This window comes from Loxodonta africana, chromosome 11 (assembly GCF_030014295.1).
Source record: "Loxodonta africana isolate mLoxAfr1 chromosome 11, mLoxAfr1.hap2, whole genome shotgun sequence".
Taxonomy (NCBI): Eukaryota; Metazoa; Chordata; class Mammalia; order Proboscidea; family Elephantidae; genus Loxodonta; species Loxodonta africana.
Genome location: NC_087352.1, coordinates 12,505,871 through 12,519,494, shown reverse-complemented (window position 1 = coordinate 12,519,494; position 13,624 = coordinate 12,505,871). Strand labels below are relative to the sequence as shown.

Below are 13,624 nucleotides of genomic sequence, written 5' to 3'. Positions count from 1 at the left end.
CCACGCCTCTTCTGACATATGGAGACACAAAGACTCTGAAGTCTCGCCCCCAAAAGGCCACTCTTTATTGAATCCCAAACACTGCCATCTCTACTGATCCTTACCCCCTTCCTTCCGGGCCCAGTTCAATTGCCACCTGCCCCAGGAAGCCCCTTCAACTCCCCTTATTCTTCTCCCCAACTCTGAATCTCAACACTTTGTGTCACTTGCAACATAACCCAGCCAAAACACTTGCCTGATCACAGGTACATGTTTAGTTCTGACTCATACCCAGGAACTGCTACCTCCTCTTTGCCAGGTCCCATGCTGACACCGTGTGTCATGAATTGAATTATGCCCCCCTAAAAATGTGTGTACCAATTTGGCTGGGCCAAGACGTCCACTATTGTGTGATTTTCCTATAGGTTGTAAATTCTGCCTCTATGATGTTAATGAGGGAGGAAGGGCAGCAGTTGTGTTAATGAGGCAGGACTCAATCTACAAGATTGGATTGTATCTTGAGGCAATCCCTTGAGGTATAAAAGAGAGAAGTGAGCGGAGAGATAGCGGGACCTCATACTACCAAGAAAGCAGCACCGGGAGCAGAGCACATCCTTTGGACCCCCAGTCCCCGCACCTGAGAAGCTTGTTGACCAGGTGAAGACTGAGGTCAGGGACCTTCCTCTGTACACGACAGAGAAGAGAAAGCCTTACCCTAGAGCTGACACCCTGAATTTGGACTTTTAGCCTACTTTACTGTAAGGAAATAAATTTTGTTAAGCCAACCACTTGCGGTATTTCTGTTATAGCAGCACTAGATGACTAAGACACTGTGGAAAAGAGGGAGGAGTCAGACTCAGTCACCGCCCGAGGAGATGAGGATATAGTGTGCGCAGTTACTGCCTTGCCTAAGCTCTAAATTCCTAAAAGAATCTAAAAGATTATTACCCTAAAAGAATAATGCAGCAATTACTTAGCACCTACTATGTGCCAAAGGTGGTGCAGTAGTTAAGCACTCAGTTGCTAACTGAAAAGTCAATGGTTCCAACCCAGTAGCCACTCCACGGGAGAAAGATGTGGCAGTCTGCTTCCATAAAGATTACAGCCTTGGAAACCCTATGGGACAGTTCTACTCTTCCTGTAGGGTTGCTGTGAGTCGAGACCAACTCGATGGCAATAGGTTTGGTTTTTTCGTTTTACTATGTGCCAGGGACTGTTCGGACTATTATTCTAAAAGCATAATTCAGTAATTACTTACTAAGCACCTAATATGCACCAGGAATTGTAATATGTGACCAGGATAAAAGTATCAAAAATAAATACAGTCATTAACTGAATTGTCACACAAACGTACAAAAAATGGCAACTTGGACCAGAACTGGCTACGTAACCTGCAGAGCCCAGTGTAAATGAAAATGTGAGGCCACCTGTTTAAGGATTTCTAGACAGCCACAAACAAACAAACAAAAAAAACCCAGTGCCGCTGAGTCGATTCTGACTCAAAGCGACCCTATAGGACAGAGTAGAACTGCCTCATAGAGTTTCCAAGGAGTGCCTGGTGGATTCAAACTGCTGACCCTTTGGTTAGCAGCTGTAGCACCTAACCACTATGCCCCCAGGGTTTCCGGACAGCCACAGCAGAGCACTAAACCAAACATCGGGTCCTTCTAAGCGCAGGGCCCTGTGTGACTGCACAGGTGGCGCACCTGTGAAGCTGGTCCTGACTAGGGCAAAGAAGGGGTGGGGCTTGGTGGTAGGAAAGCTTGTAATAAAGGGATTTGACCTTATGAGTGAGGTCTTCCTTATGACAGTAAACCTGGTCAGAATCTGGTCCAAAAGAGGAATGGAAATGTACAGGTGAAGACAGAAAAAGGGAACATTCCAGATATAGGGAACATGTGCAAAGGCCCTGTGGCAGGAAGGAATATGGAGAATTCAAAGGAAGGAAATAAACCTGGAATGTCTGGAGCACAGAAAGCAAGGAGTCCTGTGGGTACAATGAGGCTGGGGAAGGAGAGAGGGGCCAGGTGAGACAGTGCCTTGTAGGCTTATAGTACAGACAGATTTGCCTTTATCCTAAGATCAATGGGAAGACATTAAAGGGCTTTACACAGGTGATGGCATCATTAGTTCACTCCCTCAAAGCTACTCTGAGCATTCCCCTTGAGAATGGGAACCAGACAAGGATACTCTTTATCATCACTCTTATTTGACATCATGCTGGAAATCCTAGAACTGTAAGGGAAGAAAAAGAAACAAAGGGCATCCAAATTGGTAAAGAAGAGATAAAACTATCCCCAGTATGGTCCTATACTATACATAGAAAATCCCAAAGAATCAACAAGAAGGGTACTGGAACCAATAGAAGATTTCAGCAAAGTTGCAAGGATACAAGATTAACATACAAAAATCAGTTTGATTCCTCTACACCAACAAAGAAAACTTCAAGAAGGAAATCAGCAAATCAACACCATTTACAATAGTCCCCAAGAAGATAAAATACTTAGGAGTAAATCTAACCAGGGATGTAAAAGACCTATACAAAGAAAACTACAAAACACTACTGCAAAAAACCAAAAGAAACCTATATAAATGGAAAAACATACAATGCTCATGGACAGGAAGACTCAACATTGTGAAAACGTCAATACTACCCAGGGCGATCTACAGGTACAACGCAATCCTGATCCAAATTCCAACAGCATTCTTTAACGATATGGAGAAACAAATCACCAACTTTATATGGAAAGGGAAGAGGCCCAGATTAAGAAAGCATTATTGAAGAAAACAAATTGGGAGGCCTCACACTACCTGATCTCAGAACCTGTCACACAGCCACGGTAGTCAAAACAGCCTGATGATGGTACAACAACAGACGCAGAGACCAATGGAACAGAATTGAGAACCCAGATGTAAATCCATCCATCTATGGGCAGCTGATATTTGATAAAGGGCTAACGTCCATTAAATGGGGAAAAGACAGTCTCTTTAACAAATGGTGCTGGCATAACTGGATGTCTGTCTGTAAGAAATTAAACAGGATCCATGGCTCACGCCACACACAAAAACTAACTCAAAATGGATCAAAGATCTAACTATAAAACCTAAAACGATAAAGATCATGGAAGAAAAAATAGGGACAATGACAGGGGCCCTAATACATGGCATAAATAGAATACAAACTATAATTAACAATGTACAAACACCAGAAGAGAAACTAGGTAACTGGGAGCTCCTAAAAATTAAACATTTATGCTCATCAAAAGACTTTACCAAAAGAGTAAAAAGAGAACCTACAGACTGGGAAAAAAATTTTGGTTACAAGATATCCGACAAGGGTCTAATTTCTAAAATCCACAATATGCTTCGACACCTCAACAACAAAAAGACAAATAATCCATTACAAAAAGTTGGCAAAGGATATGAACAGACGCTTCACCAAAGAAGACATTCAGGAAGTTAACAAGCACATGAGGAAATGCTCCCAATAATTAGCCATTAGAGAAGTGAAAATCAAAAGTACAATGAGATACCATTTCACCCTGACATTACTGACACTAATAAAAAATAAATAACAAATGTTGGAGAGGTTGCAAGTAGACCGGAACTCTTATGCACTGCTAGTGGAAATGTAAAATGGTAAAACCACTATGGAAAACAGTATGGAACCGCCTTAAAAAGTTAGAGATAGAAATATCATATGATTCGGCAATCCCACTCCTAGGAATATACCTTAGAGAAATAAGACCCATCACACGAATAGACATATGCACACCCATGTTCACTGCAGCACTAATCACCATTGCAAAAAGATGGAAACAACCTAAGTGTCCATTAACAGATAAAATGGACAAACAAATTATGGTACATATACACAATGGAATGCTATGAAATAATAAAGAACAATGTGGAATCTGGAGGGCATTATGCCGAGTGAAACCACTACCAAAATGACAAATATTGTATGAGACTACTATTATAAGAATTCAAGAAAAGGTTTGTACACAGAAAAAAAAATCTTTGTTGGTTATGAGGATGGGGAGGGGCAGGGAGGGGAAATCACTAACTAGCTAGTAGACAAATGTCAACTTTGGTGAAGGGAAAGACACCACACAAGGTGGGGGAAGTCAGCACAACTTGACCAAAGCAAAGTCACAGAAGCTTCCTAGACACATCTAAACTCCTTGAGGGACCAAGGTGCCGGGGCTGAGGGCTGGGGACCGTTGTCTTAGGGGACATCTAGGTCAATTGGTATAACATAGTTCATAAAGAAAATGTTTGACATCCTACTTCGGTAAGTAGTGTCCAGGTTCTTAAAAGCTTGCAAGTGGCCATCTAACATACATCTATTAATCCCATCCCAACCGGAGCAGAGGAGAATGAAGAAAACTAAAGGCACAAGGAAAATATTAGCCCAAAGGACTAAAGGATCGCATGAACCAGAACCTCCACCACACAACAGACAGTCCTGGACAAAGCAGGAGAAAAATGTAGAACAAAATTCAAATTAACAAAAAAAGGTCCAGATTTATTGGTCTGGCAGAGATTGGAGAAACCCCTGACATTATTGTCCCAGATACTCTGCTAACTTAGAACTGAAACCATTACCAAAGCCTACTTTCATATAAAAATTATACTGGCCTATAAAATAAGCAATAACACACGCAAGGAATATGCATCTTAATTCAGTCAAATACACAAGACCAAATGGGCAACTATCCAAAAGCAAGAGGAGAAGGCAGGAAAGACAAGACTTGGGCAAATGGACATAGGGAACCCACAGTGGAAAGGGGAAGAGCGCTGGCACATTGTGGGGATTGCAACCAAGGTCGCAAAACAATATGTACATAAATTTTTGAATGAGAAACTAACTCGAGCTGTACCTTTTCACCTAAAGCACAATAAAATAAAATTTAAAAAATATAACACTAAGAGACCACATATATTAGACAAACGAAGGAATAAAAAAAAAATTTCACCAATTGGTCTCCAATACCCTTCTGGTAAGGAGCCCGGGTGGCACAATGGTCAAGCGCTTGGCTGCTAAAACTCAGCGGTTTGAACAACCAGCCACTCCATGGGAGAAGGATGTGACAGTCTGCTTCTGTAATGATTTCCAGCTTTGGGAACTCTATGGGCCAGTTCTACTCTGTCCTTTAGTGTTGCTATGAGTTGGAATCGACTTGATGTCAATGGGTTTTGGTATTTACCTGGTAGAAACTATAACTTTGAGGGGCATGGGTGCTGGGATTGTATCATTGGAGAAAAGTTGGGTAGGCTGACCTCGAAAGTCCTGTCCAGCCCTAATATTTATTTTTTGCACACCACTTTCCTTCTATTCTGGAGAAGTCCCTAGAACTCCAGAGAGAAACAACATACAAAACAAGAAAAGAAACGTCCTGGTCTATTTAAGTTCAAGATGCTAGTTGAACATGTCTGAGAACAAAGAGGGTTTAATATCAACCGTCACTCCTGGGCATTTACTCTGGGTTTTGCAAAGCACCAGAAGAGCCTTCTATGCAAACACAGAAGTTCCAGGAAAGGGCAGAAAAAAAAACTGAAGGGATCAAAAGGTTGACTATTGTTATTAGGTGCTGTTGAGTTCACTTCTGCTCACAGCGACCCCAGGCTACAGAACAGAACTGCCTCATAGAGTTTTCTAGGCTGTAATCTTTACAGAAGCAGTTCACCAGGTCTTTCTCCCACAGAGCCACTGGGTGGGTCTGAATCACTAAACTTTCAACCTTTCGGTTAGCAGCCGAGTGCTTAACTGTTGCACCACCAAGGCTCCTATGTGAACAACCCCCACAATTCTTTGCCATCAAGTTGATTCCAACTCAGAGCGACCCTACAGGACAGACTAGAGCTGCCTCATAGGGTTTCCAAGGCTGTAATCTTTATAACAGAGCAACAGGATACTGCATGGTTTAAAATCAGGAAAGGTGTGCGTCAGGGTTGTATCCTTTCACCAACTTATACAATCTGTATGCTGAGCAAACATAACCAGAAGATGGACTATATGAAGAAGAATGAGGCATCAGGATTGGTGAAAGACTCATTAACAACTTGCAATATGCAGATGACACAACCTTGCTTGCTGAAAGTGAAGAGGACTTGAAGCACTGATGAAGATCAAAGGCTACAGTCTTCAGTATGGATTACACCTCAACGTAAAACAAAAATCCTTGCAACTGCACCAGGAAGCAACATCATGATAAATGGAGAAAAGACTGATGAAGCCAAGGATTTCATTTTATTGAATCCGTAGTTAGTGCACGCCCACAGAAACAGCAGTCAGGAAATCAAACGACGTGTTGCATTGGGCAAATCTGCTGCAAACCAAAAAACCAAACCAAACCCACTGATGTCGAGTCGATTCCGACTCATAGCGACCCTATAGGAGAGAGTAGAACTGCCTCATAGAGTTTCCAATGAGCGCCTGGTAGATTTGAACTGCCAACCTTTTGGTTAGCAGCCGTAGCTCTTAACCACTAAGCCATCAGGCTGCAAAAGACCTCTTTAAAGTGTTAGAAAGCAGAAATGGCACTTTGAAGGCTAAGGTGCGCCTGACCCAAGCCATGTTTTTAATTGCCGCATATGCATGCAAAAGCTGGGCAATGAATAAGGAAGACCGAAGAAGAACTGATGCCTTTGAATTATGGTGCTGGTGAAGAATACTGACTATATCGTGGACAGCTAGAAGAACCAACAAGTCTACCTTGGCAGAAGTACAGCCAGCATGCTCCTTGGAAGCGAGGATGGCGAGACTTCACGTCACATACTTTGGACAGGTTATCAGAAGGGACCAGTCCCTGGAGAAGGACATCATGCTTGGTAAAGTCAGCGAAAAAGAGGAAGACCCTTGACGAGATGGGCTGACACAGTGGCTGCAATAATGGGCTCAAGCATAACAACAATTGCAAGGATGCCACAGGACTGGGCAGTGTTTCGTTCTGTTGTACACAGGGTCACTATGAGTCAGAACTGACTCGGTGGCACCTAACAACAACAATCTTTGGGGAGCCAACTGCCGTACCTTTCTCTCGCAGAGCTGCTGGTGGGTTCCAACTGCGAATCTTTCCGTTAGCAGCTGAGCGCTTAACTACTGCATCACCAGGGCTCCTTAAAAGGGTGACTAGGGATTACAAAACAGACCCTCAGGAGCCAACCATTCCCTCCCAACATTACCCCCTTTCGTTGCTGGATAGCTCTGGTTTTAAAAAAGCTCTTTCCTCATGTTCCCTATGATTTCCACCATACAAATCCCAGTTTTGTCCTGCAGGTCTGCAAGGAGCCAGTCAGTTCTAGCCACGTGGTCCTTTTTTTTTCTGTTTCTCTCAAATGCCAAGTTTATTTCAGCATTAGGGTCTTTTACTAGTCCCTCTGCCTAGAATGTTCTTTTGCCCTGATTTTTGCAACTCTAGTTTCTTCTTTCTTATTCAACATTTAGCTTAAATGTAACCAACCTCCTTGGGGAGGCCTCTTCTGATCTGTCAATCTAAAAGCACTCCCATCAGCCATTCTGTCACATCTGAAATCATCTTTGTTAATTTGTTTAGCATAAATATAAACTGCACAAGGGCAGGTATTTTTCTCTTTTTTATTTATTGCTATATCCTGGACTGATTCATCCATGAGGCACGGTAAGCACAGTGCCTAGGGCTCAAGATACTTTTAGGTGCTCCCGAGAATGTTCTAATTTCTTTTAAAGACAGAAGAAAAAAAATGAATGTAGGATTATATTTGTCTTTATAGGATTATATTTTTCTTTATAAAAAATGAATGTAGGATTATATTTGTCTTTATACCAATGCAGCCGTGAACTATAATTTTTAATATTTCATGGAGAAAAAGGTTCATGAAGTAAAAATGCCTAGGGCCCCTGAAAGTCTTAAGGTAGCCTAAACCAAAAAACCAAACCTGTCGCTGTTGAGTCTATTCCGACTCATAGCAACCCTACAGCCTAGCTCCTAGAACAATGTCTAAAACTAAGAAGCTGTTCAACAAAATAATTGTTGAATTAAAGAACGCTCTCTCTGTCCTTGATAGCCTCTTGGCCTTTTGAAAATGGCAAAAGACTAATTCTACGTTATTCAGACTAAGTTAGGAGACCAAGTTTTCTCTTCTCTGAGCTAGTCAACCTAAACATCTCCTAGTTCTGTTATCCTACTGGAGCTGGAAAGAGCTTTAACCAAGAGCTCATGTCAGAGACAGGAAAACCAAGGCTTATCCTCGAATTTGCTTCAACATGTGCAATAACTGAAGAGTAAGAAAGAGCTGCCTCAAAGTGCGACAAAGCAGGGGACTGACCCAAGAGGCAACCTAATGGTTATAAGCTCCAGCTTTTGAAGCAGTGAGACCTGGGTTTGAATCCCAGCTCTGCCACTTGCTGTGACTTTGGGTAAGTGCCTTCATTGTTCTAAGTCTGTTTTTACCTCATGTATAAAATGGAGATGGCTAGGGAAATTTTCATCTCGTCTGGAAGGTGTTTAGCATAGGACCTGGTACATAAAGACTGCTCATTAAATGGTAGCTCAAGACAGCAGGTAGACCATCACTTATCAGATTTAGGGGTAAGGGATGCTGGAGAATGAAGTGGAGGTAGTGTAGTGAGTGATTATGGTTGATAACTTGTTTTTGCTTAACCAACATCCAGTCCCCCATTTTCTGGTATTTATAAAAAAAAAAAAAAAACAGCCGCTGTTGTGTCCATTCCAACTCAGGGCTACCCCATGTGCTACACAGTAGAACTGTGCTCCATAGGGTTTTCATGACTGTGACCTTTCAGAAGCAGATGGCCAGGCCTTTCTCCGGAGGCGCCTCTGGGTGGGTTGAACCACCAACCTTTCAGTTAGCAGCCAAGGGCTTAACTGTTAGCACCACGCAGGGACTCCTTCTTCTGGTAATAGCACCTCAGTTTTTCTTTTGGGGACCCCCTCATTCACTCTCAGCCCATGTGGCTCAGAGGCTCCTCCCATCCTCCCCTTCCACTTCAGTGCACAGAACCAAGGCTCAGCCAAGAAGAGTCACAGTGATTGGTTCAGGGTTGGGGTCATAACCCAGGTTTGGCCAATCAAAGTCAATCCTCGAAAGAGGCTCTCTCTGTTGGCAAGCTTTGGAGCTGGAGCTGCTGGGAGTCATTTTGCCCTTACAGAGAGGGAGCTTGCTAGAGAAGGAAGCCAACACAGACACAAGCAAAGCCAAGAGAAGCGGATTTGTGGCACCATCATTTAACCCCCACGCTGGAACCTGCCGAGCCTGAGGCCCCTGAATAGTTTACAGGTTCTAATAAATCCTCTTTTATGCTCAAGCCTGTTTGTGTTATGTTTCTGTTAATTACAACTAAGAATCTTCATTAATACAGTGACCCACATCTAAAAAGGGGGAAAAGAGAATGAGCTGTTGGTGACCTCTGGGATTCTAGGAGGACGGAGCAGTGGGACAGGCACTCTTTGGTGCTCCTTCCGAGCACAGTACCCAAGTAGAGAACCTAGACAATGTAGATGTTTAACTTTTTGAGTTAAAAAGTGAAGGAAGAATCTGGTACATATGAATACTACTCAGCCATAAAGAGAAATGAAGTCCTGACGCATGCCACTACATGGATGAACCTTGAAAAAGTCATGCTGAGGGAAATAAGTCAGTTGCAAAAGGACAAATACTGTATGAGCTCGCTTATATGAAATAATCAAATTTATAAAAATTAAAGCTTATTAGTGGTTACCAGGGGTGGAAGGGGGGGGAGGGGAAATTTTTGCTCAGAGGCAGTGAGCTTACCTTAATGGTGATAGAATGATTTGGAAAAGGATAGCAAGAATAGTTGCACAAGTTGAAGAATGTAACCAAGGTCACTGGATTTTCCATGTAGAAATTGTTGAGTTGGCTTATGTTTTATTATGTATATTTTCACCACAAACCCAAACCCATTGCCGTCGAGTCGATTCTGATTCATAACGCTCCCTACAGGACAGAGTAGAACTGCCCCATAGGGTTTCCAAGGCTGTAACCTTTATGGAAGCAGATTGTCACATCTTTCTCCCACAGAGCAGCTGGTGAGTTCAAACTGCTAACCTTTTGGTTAGCAGCTGAGCGCTTTACCACTGTGCCACCAGGGCTCCTACTTTTACCACAATATAATAAAATTAAAAAAAAAAAAGAATGAAGAGATGGATGGATGGAAAGCTATTGGGAGAGGTGGTAGGGGTAATTTAACTCTTTTCTTTTCTTATTTTTCCTTTACCAACTTTGGAGGAAGAAGTCTGACCCAACCCTCAATCTGCTATGAAAATCCCCACTATACGGTTCTCACACTGAGTAGATGCTTGATGAATAAAACAATGAATAAGTAAAAGGAAGGAAGGAAAAATATTTTAGAAACTCAGAGCATCAAAGCCTGCAAGGGCTTGGAAATGATCTTTGCCAACTCCCTCAGAGTTTGCTCTTCTGGAAAACAGGAAGTATGTGCACCTACATCATCAGGGAGTTGTAAAGGATGTCATGTAAGTAAACAGAGTGGCTGGGGCTGTAAAGGAGATGGGGGCAGCCCTTACCTGTCACTGGGACCCAGGGAACTAGCCCTGGGCCACTCAGGGGAACACAAGTCTTCACTGGAATCCCGCATCTGCAAAGAGAGAATTATTAGTGACCTCTGGGATTCCAGGGCAGTATGACAGGCACCCTTCATTTTCCCCATGGTGCTCCTTTTGAGCCGCTAGAGATACCAACATAGAGTTTCCAACATCCACAAATACAGGCCCAGAGACCCAAACTAAAACTCCAAGACCCTAATCTCAATTCTATATTTGGGCCGCCAAATCATAATCCAGGTCTAAAACCAAAATGCAGAAATTCCCAAACTTTGACTTTCGAACTTAGATCCTAATAGTCAGATGCCAGACCTTGAAATGGAAGCCACCAGATGCAAAAACTGTGGCTTGAGACCCCAAATTGTGATACCAAGACACTAAAACTATGAGTTTAAACTTCCAAAGTGAGGCCCTGAACCCAAAAAGGAGACCTCCTGAACCTAAAAGCCCTAAACTCTAATACTGAGATGGCCTAGACTCCCAAACTGTCAATTTCTGATTCCGAAAGATGACCCCAATCCTAATGGTAGGATTACAGTCCACAAAACATAATGCTGAGAACCCCAAATTCTAAAGTTAGAAATCCAGGAACCCTCAAACAAAACCTGTCCCCAAAATCACCTTCGGAGCCTAAAGTAAACACCTCTAGAACCCAAAACCATCACTGCAGACCCTCTAATCGTGACCAACCCTAAAACTGAGATCTCACATGTGAGAACCACACTGAGACCCCAGATCCTAAAATTGAAGTCCCATACTCAACATGGAGATTCTAGGCCCTAAAAGGGAATCCTCAGAGTCCCAAACTATGACCCCAGGCACAAAAACCTCAGACTCCAAACTCTACACAGGGGTTCTAGACCCTAAAACTATACTAAGCCCTCAACCCCCACAAAGCCAACCTCAGACTCCAAAATGGTCCTCCAGAACTCAAAACAAAGACTTCTGGGTCCCCAAATTCTTATCTCCAGATTCCAACACTGAAGCTTCTAGTCACTAAAACCAAGACCTTCAGACTCCAAAATGAGTTCTCTCCAGACAAATTCTGAGACTTCAGATCACATCTTAACTCGAGACCCCAGAGCCCGAACACAAATCCCCAAATCTAGGCCCAGCCCCCAACTGAAATTCTGGCCCTACTGCCCCAGCTCTCCTGCCCACTGCCCTGCACCCCGAACACGCCCGCCCTGTTCTCCCAAAACTCCCAGAGGAAGGCTTTGGTGGCTCCCCTTGAGCCCGGGGAAGTCTCCCGGCCCCATTCCCCTCAGCCTCCAGCACCCGCCTCAGGATGTGCAAAATGGCGTGAAGCCTCTCTTCTGGCTTCACAGCAGCCCCACACTTGGGAGCCCGGTTGGACAGTGGCGTCTGCGCCGGTCCGGGGGGCAGGCCGCGTACTCGAGCCCCGGGCCGCCGCACCCCCCCCTTTCGTCCGACTTGGGGAGGGTGCGAATGCCCTGGACGCGAAACTGGGTGCAAGGCCTGTGGAGGAGAGGAGGAGAGAAGGACCGTGCGCCTGAGACGCAGGCCACGCCCCCAGCAGTTCCCGCGAAGGAAGGTGTGCAGGGCTAGGAACTGGAGTGGGGACAGGGAGGAGTGCAAGTGGCCAGACGCGCACGCGCGGCTGGGGAAGCGCCCTGTCTTGTTTCGCAGCGCCTGCCTGCCGGCCTCGTGCCTCTTGACAAGGCCTTTCCGGTGCGCGCCAAAGTGCCGACCAATCAGGGCCCACTCTGCAGCCCGCCTTTTCGGTGGGCCACGCCCCCATATTTGCCACGCCCCCTGGAGAATTCCCGGGTCCCGGGCTCTTGGAGCCTTGGGAGGAGGCGGGGTCTCCCCAACTGCCAACTCTCAAGAACGAGAGATCTCGCCAACCTCCCTTCTGGCCCTTGAGTGTCCCACTTCCAACCTTTCCCTTCGGTGCACTACCTAACGAGGGTCTACTGTGTGCCAGACACTGCGCTGGATGCTGGCAACGCAGCCACAATCTTCTTAGTGCAATCAGAGAGACAGACAGATTCACGGATCATGGGAATCCAGCGAGACAGTGACTATATTAAAGGAGAGAATGATAAATTGGGAAAGGATTCAAAGAGGAGGGCCATTTAAATTGGGCTTTAGTAGCAGTTCCTCTCACAAAGATATAAGTTCCTTGGTAGCACAAACTGTACATTTTAGAAGGCTCATTCTCACAGTCCATGAGGAGAATGGACTAGAAAATATCTCTTAAACGGAGGCAATCTACCGTCCTAGTCAAGAGTAGACGCCCCGGTTCAAATCACTTTTTTGCTGTGTTGCCATGGACAAGAGGCTTAACCTTTTTCTGACTTAACTTTTATAAATTGAAGATAATTCTTACTAGGATTGTCTGCAGGGTGCCTGGCATATATGTAGTTAGCATGCAAAAAATATTTACTCAACAGTCATATTTATGCTGTTCCTGTGGTGCAGTGGTTAAGAGTCTGGCTGCTAACCAAAAGGTCGGCAGTTCGAATCCACCACCTGCTCCTTGGAAACCCTGTGGGACAGCTCTAATCTGCCTATAGGATAGCTTTAAGTCGGAATCGGCTGGACAGCAACAGGTTTGTTTTTGGTTAGGTGTTTGAAAAAAATACACGAAGATCTTTGCCCTTTTGCAGCTGCCCTTGTAACTATGATTACTAATGCCCGTCATGACCTATGTCAGGGGGTTTCTTCCCTCTTAAGACTTAATTTTCTGGTTTGGAAATTGGGAGATGGTAGTTTTTTTAGTAGGTAGGAAAGGAGCTCCGGTGGCTCAGTGATTAAAGCCCTTGGCAGTTTGAACCCACCAGCTGCTCCACAGAAGAAAGATGTGGTAGTCTGCTGTAAAGATTACAGCTTTGGAAACACTATCGAGCAGTTCTACTCTGTCCTATAGTGTCACTGTGAGTCGGAGTCGACCCTGTCGCAACGGGTTTGGTTTCGGTTTTTGGTAGATAGAACGCATGAAGATGGCACAGGACCAGACAATGTTTCCTTTTCCTTCTGTTATACATAAGATTGTGGGATATTTCAAACAGCATAATGTTTACGAGGTTCATTCA

General features: G+C 44.2%; 1 protein-coding gene across 1 annotated transcript in view; it reads right to left on the bottom strand.

Annotated features, from left to right (window-relative positions):
• Nucleotides 1-13,624, bottom strand: part of MEIOSIN (meiosis initiator) — a 38,847-nt gene that overhangs the window by 21,688 nt on the left and 3,535 nt on the right. The window contains exon 3 of the mRNA XM_064293504.1: nt 11,844-12,292. Coding sequence (XP_064149574.1) covers nt 11,844-12,292 — 449 coding nt within the window. The remainder of the gene's footprint in view (nt 1-11,843; nt 12,293-13,624) is intronic.